General features: G+C 37.9%; 1 protein-coding gene and 1 long non-coding RNA gene across 7 annotated transcripts in view; both read right to left on the minus strand.

Moving 5' to 3' along the window:
* Positions 1-588: 588 nt before the first annotated feature.
* Positions 589-7,349, minus strand: LOC104941055 (coiled-coil domain-containing protein 13). 6 transcript variants are annotated; one of them, XM_010766092.1, is made up of 14 exons: positions 7,245-7,349; positions 6,429-6,613; positions 6,092-6,237; positions 5,867-6,009; positions 5,606-5,686; positions 5,397-5,510; positions 5,206-5,310; positions 4,892-5,062; positions 4,646-4,822; positions 3,981-4,184; positions 3,741-3,823; positions 3,452-3,514; positions 2,798-2,905; positions 589-2,712 (listed from the first exon to the last, which is right to left on the minus strand). In XM_010766092.1, exons 2-13 carry the CDS (start codon positions 6,608-6,610, stop codon positions 2,827-2,829), a joined length of 1,548 nt encoding a protein of 515 aa, XP_010764394.1. In that variant the 5' UTR covers positions 6,611-6,613; positions 7,245-7,349; the 3' UTR covers positions 589-2,712; positions 2,798-2,826. The 6 variants fall into 6 exon arrangements, with proteins under 6 accessions (XP_010764394.1, XP_010764395.1, XP_010764391.1 ...); XM_010766093.1 differs by having other exon boundaries at positions 3,981-4,178; positions 5,397-5,513; XM_010766089.1 differs by having other exon boundaries at positions 5,397-5,513.
* Positions 7,350-8,967: 1,618 nt separating this feature from the next.
* LOC104941056 (uncharacterized) overlaps positions 8,968-10,633 on the minus strand; it is a 5,086-nt gene continuing 3,420 nt past the window's right edge. Inside the window, exons 3-4 of the long non-coding RNA XR_797860.1 lie at positions 9,723-9,867; positions 8,968-9,521 (exon numbers count right to left, since the gene is read on the minus strand). This is a non-coding gene — a long non-coding RNA (uncharacterized lncRNA). The remainder of the gene's footprint in view (positions 9,522-9,722; positions 9,868-10,633) is intronic.

A 10,633-nucleotide genomic window follows, 5' to 3' on the forward strand; every position in this document is an offset into this window, starting at 1 on the left:
CCTATCCCAAATAAGAGCATGCTGTATTGACATGATACAAACTTCATTTTTTTTAAAGCCAACGTTGCTTACAGAGATTCAAATACACATTTGTGGGTGATTGTAGTAAAACGCCATCATACTTTATTGTAGAAGTCATTGTCAGCAACAATTCCACTCCTGCTTTACATACACTATGATCAACATTTCACTTGTTGAGCTTATCAGTGTTTCACCACTAGCTTAGTAAAGATAACAGCCCATTACTTTATTTCTACTTACTGTAAATGAGCACATTAGGACACCGCTGTTTATTTTCTTTCCATTACATGTAAATGAGAGGCATAGGAGATGAATGGACTCATAGAGGCACAAACCGTTTGCTGGCCTGAGTAAAGTTCACAGAACCCTCATATACTGATGGCTAACTTTAACCTCTGCGTTCACGGCTCCACTATTTACTTTAGTTTCTGGATGCAGTCAATGGTCTGCAGGAAGCATTGGTCCAGAACGAGGGAATACCTCTGAGGAGAAGGATGGAGAAAGGAGTCATTCAAAGCTGGAATGACAAATAGGTGAGGCTGTTTACGTATGCTGTGTTTACATAAGTTTGTGTTTGGTTTGGTGGGTTATTGGGCATTTTGGAATAAATCTACACCTTTCTGCGTAATACAGCTACATAAAACGATATTAAAATTGTTTGGGGAAGTGTAATTTATTTGAAAGTGATGACACTATTAAAAAAATTAAATCAACCAGAGTAGTCACATTATCTGTGACATTCATTTGTGACTGAAATTAAACAGTGAAATTAATATCGAACGGCAAAGAGCTTGAATTCAGATCCAATAGCTTGTAATATCTCTCTATCAACAAATATAAGCTTTGTATTAAATGTTTGAGAAATTATTTGATATGCTCTACAAAACTGATTTATGAGGTTGTATATTATTAGATTATTTAAGTTAAAAATCTATTTTACAAGAGAGCCAAGATTGTCTGCAGACAATTTAAAGCACGCCTAAACAAAAATGTGTTAAGTTCAACATTTTCTCTTGAATTGAATGCAGGAAGGGACCATGACACGTATTTCCACCAACACCTTTTCTCACGCACATTTCGAAAACATTATATGTATTAGGCAATCCTGCAAGGCATGCAGTCATGAAGCTAATGGTATCTCATCTGTTCCTACAATGACATCTCCCTCTACTACATTAAAGCATGCCTCACCTTCTATCCAGGAGGTATTTAACACAAGCAGTTTTTTGTTACTCTGAGCATAAAGGCTTTCTTCATCACATCCAAACTCTGATATTTTTGTCTTGTGGCACTTTTCTCGCTCAGTCCAATGGGGACCTGCCAATCTCCCACAGGGTCCTGGAAGAAATAGTGCGGTATTTGAAGCAGCACACTAACTCAGCCATGGTTTTAAATTAAGCGTGATGTGGAGGGAGAGGAAAGGTGGAAGGGGGGTTTCTGCTGAAATCCTTTTGGCTACATCGGAAGAAAATAACTCGGATGTTAGTATGAATGTGGAGCGCAGTCCCACCAGGCTGCGCACGTCCAAAGCAACCTTTGGGTTGAGGAGCGAGGTGTGCATTCTGTACATACATGTGACACGCTCTGGGGACTGTACGGAGGACTACAGTGGGAGTTTGTGTAGCTTGAGCCCTCATTCATTTTCAACCACTATTCCCACACATCTGGTTTTAAGTCAGAAATGATTAGCAGGAATATTTCAAAAGTAATATTGAAATGTATGGGAACTTAACTGGGGGTTTTTACTGTTTGGCTTGGCCTGTCACACATTTATGAACAACCATCTGGGGCCAAACAAAACTCATAACTCTAGGAAAGTCATAGCCATGAATGTAAACAATATATTCAAAACATTTGGTAAAGATTGGGTTTGCCTTCCATTGATTAAATTGGACATTCCGGATAGCTTACAAAACAGACTGTTGCTTTCTATACATGTAATGCACTTCAGTTTACCCGCAGAGGAAAATACATGCAGAGTTTCAATGAAATGTGACTGCAAGCAGAGAAAATCTGAATCAAAAATGTCTGTAATCAGTAGGAACACTTGTCACACCATGGTTACATTTGAAAGCTCTGCTGCTCGAGCTACTCAAATCACCAAAAGCACAAAGGACACAACGTCTTGAAAGGTTTCATATGGATCCGTGTGATGTTTTTTGTGGCAGAGGAGGAGAGCCTGTTTCCTGCAGACTGCTGTGTGTCACATATGACAGGAGAAGGTAGGGCTCAGCTGGAAGTGAGGCTGAGCAGGGACCGGCCAGTTCCCCTGGTTAGTGTCTAGTCTGGGCTGTCACAGAGCCTGCAGGAAAACATGCTTGGCTTGTCTCATCGCGTCATTGCAGAGCTGCCGGTCATGGTGGAGAGTGCTCTTTAGCGATGCCCTCAGCGCCTGCGTTTCCTCCAGCTAAATGACCAACCAGGAGACAACAAACAAAAGCAACATGGACATCTCGCTGCTGCCCAAACATGAGGCCTTGAAATGAGCACTGTCCATAAACTATATGTCATTTGCCAGGCGTCATTTTTTCTGTCCTCTTGTGTAAATCTTGAGTTGGAAAAGCAAAAATCTTGCTTCTTTTAAAGTAAGATGTTGACAAATGACAACCAATTTTTCCGACCATCTACCAGTTCCCGTTGCTCGGCGACTGCTGCCCCACTGGTTCTGGGGAAAAGTGCTTCTGAGGGGCTCTGATAGCAAGAAACAAGATAGACAGGGTATAATACTTATAACATAGTCAGGGAATTTGAAACACTGTAACTGACCTTTGCATACCAGTGTTTCCCTTGCTGACTGTCCAGTTCTCACTTTGGATCGATTTGTGTCGACTCCACCTGCTTTTCGAGGATCTTGCTGCGCTCCTCCTGGTTCGTCTCTTTTTCTCTGGAATATTTAAGCAAGGTCTCTGATTAAAAATGTATTTAAAATGATTACATTCCCTCATCGATGGTGACTTTAGAGATGCACTAATGAGACTTAATAGATAAGTAGTCAGCAATACATAACAACCTGCACTGCTGAGAAAACCATGTCAAGAATCCATGGCTCTGAAAAGAGCTTGTATTAAGAACCACAAATTAAAATCATTTTTGGGTGGTGAATCAGAGGCATCATTTTCATGTCTATGATGCACAAAAACAAGCCACATGAAAATATAATCTCAGAGGTTCAGTGTTTCTCATGTGAATAATTGAACAGACACGCAAACAAACAAAGTCTCAGCGACTCATGTCTCATGGAGTCTCTCCTTCTGAGCACACAGGTTTTTATAGTCATCACACTGACTCGTTAGTGTGCTCACATCAGCTGAATATTGTGGACATTTTGAAGAACTTGAGCGCCTGAAAACAAGACTGAAAAACAACTTGCTCAGCCCAACACATTTATTGTGTAGCAAGTTATAAATAGGGTAGCAGGGTGTCCACTTACTTGAATTCTATACTGCTTCCCACAGCAGGCAATACCAGTTTATGACCAAATTTAGAAACAGAACTGCAAAAATATAAAAAGAAATGACTCTCTGAAAAACAGGCATCAAACAAAATCAAAACAGTCTGAGTGACTTGAAGATGTCTTAAAAACCAAGTCTTACTGTAACAGTTAGCAGAAAAAGAATACTTTAAGATTCAATTAAAAGATCTGACTAATTCCATTCAAATAATATTTTATGTATGCATATCCAATGATAACTAAGCACACATTTCATTACTGTACATACCCTGAAAATGTGATTCTTTTGTCAATGTCTCCCTCTTCAGGCGGAAATCCTGAACTGCAAAGTGTTGTCTCATCGCTCTCTTGCTGCAAACATTGATTGTATATCATGAATGCATTTTTTTTTTTTAAGTATTGCAAAGTTTTGAAGGGACGTATATTACATTTTTGTTCCATTTCATTGAAATACATTATCGTTGAGTTTGTCTTTCATTCCCATAGTTTTGCATTTGAGTGGTTTTACCTCGACAGACAGCTGCTGTATTTGGTCCTCCAGTTCTTTGATTCTGACCTCTCTCTCAGCCACGGTCTGCCTCAGCCTGTGGATGACAGCGTTGTGCTGAAAAGGCTCGCTGCTCTGCTGTTGTCTCGACGGGGTCTCCTGGTTCTGGACATTTTGCTGTTGGCCGAGCTGTCTCAGCACCTCCTGCATCTGAGACTGCTGTTTCTACCAGAAATAGAAGAGGCGGTTATTGTTAAGAGCAATTTAAATGTGATGTTAAAGACCTGATCATTTATTTATTTATTATTCCCAATAACTGTGGGGTTTCTTTGGGAGTTTTTTCTTGTCCTATGTGAGGGTCGAAGGACAGAGGTTGTTCATTTTCATATTCTGAACAAACCTTAAAGTCCCCGGAGACAAATGTCGAATGTGGGATTTTGGGCTGTATAAATAAAGTTTGATTTATTGATTGATTGTTTGTGCCTGTGTAACACGATCTGAACTGTGTACTTAATAAGCCATTAGATGTGTTAACTATTAGATGCCTTAAATTGAGCATTTGCTGCTAAACCCCAAATAAATCATGTTACGCACCGTCTCCCTAACAGAGCTACAACCTGAAATGTGTGTAGAAATAATATAAAGTGTACTAACATAGATATTATTCTCTTGTCTCATAGCCTTACCAGCAGGGCATCCACTAGCTCATTATCATGTTTTTCCTTTTCCAGGAGGGTGGAGATCTGGACCTTCAGAGATTTGATTTCGGTAGACAGAGATTTGTTCCTGGCTTTAGAGGCTTCCAACTTTTTCTTCACATCCTCATGGTCCTTCAGGATAGCCTCATAGTCCGCTGAGATCCTCTGGAAGAAGAACAGGGTCTCATCAACAAATACTCATATTCAAATGCATTTACAATTCATGATACACACCTCATATGCCTCCCTCTTTTCCTTTTCGATGGTGCGGATGTAGCTGAGGTTCCTCTCTTGAGGAAGGGTTTTCTGGAGGACTTTCTTGTCAAAAAGCTCTTCCTCCAAACTCAGGATGCTTGGCTGTCTCTGCTGAGTTGACTGGTTCAGCTGCTGCTCCAGGTCCCGAACCTGTTGCACAACACCCAGTTATGTTCATGTTGAGTTTGATTGTTTGATTTATATTTTTGCTTTTTTATATACAATGTATTTTGAACTCGGTGACTAGCTTAATGACTGAACTTTGAGGTGGCTTGTTATGAGTTTCAGCTTACCCTTGTCTGAAGAGCCATTATTTGCTGTGATCGACCTCTAAAGCTCCCAGGGCTGTTCAGTAATTGCTGAAAGTTGACCTCCTCTCCAATCTCACTAGTTAAAACCTACAGTACAGTTCATATTTAGATATGGAAGTTAATGCTGATTAATCATTTCAATTAGAGTAGCTACAGGTATAACATAACTCTACCTTCTGGGCTACTTTCAGCTCCTGTTTGGCAGATTGGACCTGGTTGCGATACTCAGTTGCTTTCAGCTGGGCAGCAGCTAGTTTTTCCTGAAGAGATTTCACCATTGGATGTTCCTGCTTTTGTGAACAGATGACACGAGATTCAGAATAAGTTGCCATCTTTACTGTAAAATAAAAACGTTATGGGAATTTTTCACATTAATTCTTACCTCACATTCTTCTGATGTCTTGTATTGTGACTTTGTAATAATCTTTTGCCCAGGTGGAGAGAACACCAACGCCGCCTGCAGCTATAGAGAGAAGCATAATGTGACGCGTATATATTATCCTTGGTAAAAAATTATTTAAAAAATATAATTTAAAAAACATATCTTTGTTTGAGCAATTATTGAATTTAAAGGTGTAAGGATTTGTGTGACATCAATCCGCAAATCAAATCAAATGTCACAATCAAAACCAAACTCAGCTACCTCCTTCTCAAGCACTTTGACTCTGTTGCTGTTTTGCTTAGATTTAATTTTTTCTCGCTCAATTTCAACATTAAGCTCTCGATTCTTCTTGGACAGCTCAACAATCTTGGTGGCTGCGATATCCCCTGCCAGGCCCGACGTGCCTAAATGGAGGAGAGGATAAGTCACAAGGAAGCTCTGCCATCATTCTTTATATTACTGTGGTGCAAAGCGTTGGTGTTTTACCTCCTAATACCAGTCGCTCTTCTTCTCTTTTCTTGTTCAGGTGTTTAATTTCAAAATCTTTCTCACTCAGTAGTTTGAAGAGCCGACTATTTTCATCCTTTAACTCCCTCAGCTGGTCTAGCAAAGGTTGTTTATCTTGCAGTAGTCTATAGGGAGGTAATTAAGAAAAATAGACTCTAAATAGATAACAGTGGTTCAATCTAAGTATGAAAACATGATTCTTCAACAATAAATAGTTGATTCGAATGTATGCTTATTTATATGTTTAGTGCAATTAATAAAGTTTCATAGCAAATACAAATGTACCATACAAAACTATATTTTAGCCAGGACTCACCTGTGCTCGACATTCTCTGCCTGAATACCTTGCTGAGATAGATCCAAATCATCCTGGGTTTCAATGACATTAAGCTTATCTGGTTCTTTCTCCTTTGTCCGATCCAGTTTTCTTTTCTCCTGCTGCTTTTGTAGCGCTTGGAACTGAAGCCGTAAGTCTTTCATTTCATCCTCATGCTCCATGATCTATGATTTATAGCATAAGAAAAAATAATTCAACTTATAAAGGTGGAAAATAGTTAACAGTCGTGGGGGCATTTGGTTAAAGTTATATCATGGGTTTTTTTATGTATATTGCTCTGGATTTGAAGTTAATAGATTTGGCATGTGTTTGTTTTAACTCAATCAAATAATAAATAGGCCTACATTTTACGAGCTTGCCAATTGGTAGTTTCATTGCCTATATTTTACCATTGACCAAATCCAAGAACTTCTTTAAATAAATGCCAAAAAGGTAATTATTGTGAGAATTACAGCAAACATGAGACCATCATATCTTTACAGCTCCCAGAGATAATGACATAAGACCTCCTTCTTGTTGTGCTAAGCCCATGGCTGTCAGGAGGCATAGGTTGTTATTGATGACCCCACTGACCTTTATTTGAAAATGCATGAACCTTAACAGACCGAAACTGACAACTTTAAGCAAAAATAAACACTATGCTAGATTTCGTAAGAGCAATTAGCAAGCTTCTGTTGATGTTGACGATAATATGAGTGCCTGTGAATACACAGATGTCATGACAAATTCGAGTCTTCAAACTTCTTACTAAGTAGGCTTCAGTTAAATTTGAAAAAGCTAAGAAAAATAACTCACCCGTGGTGTATGTGTCCAAGTACCGTCCTTTTAAACACACTAGAGTCTGTTTTGCAACCATTTGAACCGAATGTGAAAAACCCTTCCTCGCTGATTGCGACGCTACTGTGTCCATAGCAACGGCACTCTAGAGAGTTAGGACAAGATCTCGCGAGAGCAATAATGTAGCTCTGGGAACAACATAGCATAAAAGTATTTTTCTCCTATGTTAATATTATTACCAAGCAATATCCTTAAAGACCATTGGAGGGCGACATACATTACAAAGTGAAGGGTATGTCTCAGTCTCTATTATGCAAACACACATGTATTGTGTTGTCATGGAAGATATTGGCCTCTGGTGTTTTTTGACCGTATACATAAAAATGGCAATGGAATCCTCAATTGGAATTATTTTGATTAAAAAAAACTGTAAATAAATGATATAGTGTAACATGATAAATATCAGTTGGCATCAGCACACTCACAAGAAGTGCAAAGTCACAATGACACAGCATTTAAGAGCCTCTTGCCAACATGAAATTACACATTTCATTTCCTGTTGATCTTGGGGTGGGACAACAAGAAAGTATTTTAAAGCTTGATAGATATCAGTCCAGGAAAGAAGTTTTAACATGTGATGGGTGAGGAAGGCAAATGTTCAAATGTGTGAAGGGAATTTTTTGACACCAACTGTTGCACAATAAAACAATGACTAAACATTTCCCATTTACAGGGAGTATCAAACAAGAAAGAATGACCTATAATACAAGAATAAAAATGTAATGAACTGTAGGCTACATTTAAAAAGAAACATTTGTTATGAATATGTTTAAACACAAACATTTAGAATTACAAGACTTTTATTTGTATTTCCAGAAAAGAAATATTTCCGTATTTTCACACAACATTCAAAACTCAACTTGGTGAATAACTTAACAAGACATCTACTTAAGCATATCCCAAGGTAGGCTACAGTATATAATGATCATTAATTGTGTGAAGATGTACCCAAGCAACCTAGTCTCATATGTCCCATGAAGACTTGTCAATCTTCTGAAACATTGGACCACAGTGTATCACAAGATTATGACAGAAATGTGAAGAAGAAGACTTGGCTTTTGCAATCATTTTGTGTAAAAACTATTAAATAAAAACACACATTTTATTTATACAAAGGATATTTGTGGTTTTGTTTCCTGTTTTGTTCCTTCTTTAATTTCTGTGTGAGTAGTTTATAAATGTGTGTGACTATCTGATACTGTGGTGAGTCCCAATGGGTGGGTCGCAAACCTTTTGTGACCTTGTTGTTTACATAATGTGTAAACACAGGCCTCGTTTGAGACCAGATGTTGGCAAAGCCTTAAATAACACACTCCTTAAGCATTCGGATGTCCGTTAAAAAAAAGAAAAGAAATCAGTTTCCATTTGACAAAAATACTTGCATAATTACATAAAAATAAATTGCTGGTGTAAGACAAAGACAAAAAGAAGAGAAAAGTCTGATTTTTTCCTATTTGGTAGTTGTTTTAAATATAGCCTTAAGCCTCAGTCCAAAAACTTAGGTCCAATTTTTGGATTATTTAACCAGCACTTCTTCTGGAAGGATTGAAAATGGTTGGAGTTAAAAACGCTTCCAGAAACCTAATTGGGTTGCACAAAAATCATAAACTACCCAACCCTTGGATTTATGTGACAGTCTGGTCAAACCCGGCCCCTTATTTTAAATATCCAAACATAACAATTCAATTAAATACCGCTTTTATTAATTCACCTTCAAAACCCCCCCAAACAATTGGACTGAACACTTATACCAAAGTCGTACACTAAGACATTTTACAAAAGTGCAAAACGTTCTCTATTTTGGGGGAAAAAAGAAAAGATCCCGAAATCATTGTTGATTGAGAATCTGACAGCAGATCACACAATTCCCTGCATGCCTGATCAGCGGAGTATCCAACCTGCATGAGTGCGATTCTTTCAGCGGTACAATTTGAAATTGGGGAGTAAAGAACAAAGTGAAGTTGAGTTCAGCTGAAACGGAGCATTAGAGGAAGGCCAATTAGAGGTACTCAATTGGGAAGACCAATTTACAGTAGAAATGAGCTGCAAACGGGATGTGTGCATACAAAATATATCACACTCTGTAAAAATAAACCTTCAACACCCTTAACATGAGGTAATATTTAAAGGATAATAAATGTCCATCTTAGAGGTCATGTCAGCTTGTCTTTCAAGGCTTTTCCGTTCTTCTCCTGGGTTTCACAATGTAATCTTTGTACATTGAATACAGAACCCCTAAAACAAAGAAACAACAGGGAAGGTTTAACACATAACCTTTACAATCTACTTGTATAATTGAAAAGTAAAATTGTCACATGTAACCCAGTCCAGAATTCAGACCTATATAATATTTAAGGATACATTTTAAGTCAAACCACTTTAATTCAAAATAAATTACTAAAAATCAAATACATCATGATAACAAGGATACATCACCAACGGTTATTGGCACCAACCACAAAGCCTTGGGCACCTAACACGCCAATGTGACAGAGTGAAACTGACATTTTTGATGCACGAATAATTTGTTTCATTATCGATCAGTCTCAACAAGACCCCAATGGCAAAGAATCAAGCCATTCTGACAAGAAACACAAGGCCCTCATGGTAGTTTCTTCCAAGTAATACATATCAGTTCTATTAAAATAGACCCTCCCTAGGAAAATCTCTCAATTATGGAATTATCTCATGATAAGATAAAAGACGCACAAATATACAGATAAAAATCCCTGCACTGGGTAACATGATAAATATGATAATAGTCAGTTGGCATACAGCACACTCCACAAGAGTGCAAAGATCCACAAATGAGAACAGCATTTAACATTTTGACACCATCTTGCCAACATCTTCACCCATCACACAAAACCCCACGAACACAAGTAAAACCACAAACAACAGAAAGAACACAAACCTAAACGCATGCACCACTTTAGTCTGAGCAACTAAACAGACACTATTACAGAATAACAGGTATCAAATATCCAAAACCTCCTAGAAATGCAAAAAACACAAGCCAAATTACATCTCTGCATTAACATCTTTCCAGCTAACGAACAAAATAAAAGTCATACAAAAAGCAGCACCTGATCACATTCAGTGTCCCAACTGTCTAACCATTTTAAATCAAGATATGTAGTGATTATTAAAAACAATTGATAAAATCTTCAAATAATAATGAACTCTTACATACCAATACTCAAACAAGAATAAAAAATAATCACTCGTGTTATTCACAGTAAAAGGAAACAGAACCAAAAAACAGAACTAAAACAAACAGCTCAATACATTATATCCCTTAAGATACCTCAGTAAGTAGTATACAGAATTGAAATTATCACACTCCC

Source organism: Notothenia coriiceps, unplaced genomic scaffold, assembly GCF_000735185.1.
Source record: "Notothenia coriiceps isolate Sejong01 unplaced genomic scaffold, NC01 NC01_scaffold00003087, whole genome shotgun sequence".
In the NCBI taxonomy this organism is placed as follows: Eukaryota; Metazoa; Chordata; class Actinopteri; order Perciformes; family Nototheniidae; genus Notothenia; species Notothenia coriiceps.

Bases quoted from the DNA above. Each gene is read 5' to 3' on its own strand.
- LOC104941055 (XM_010766089.1), bottom strand. From the start codon at position 6,610: ATGGAGCATGAGGATGAAATGAAAGACTTACGGCTTCAGTTCCAAGCG. The intron at 4,823-4,891 runs GTGTGTATCATG...TTCTTCTTCCAG, and splicing joins AAAAGAGGGAGGCATATGAG to AGGATCTCAGCGGACTATGA. The intron at 3,515-3,740 runs GTATGTACAGTA...ATATTTTTGCAG, and splicing joins AAAAGAATCACATTTTCAGG to TTCTGTTTCTAAATTTGGTC.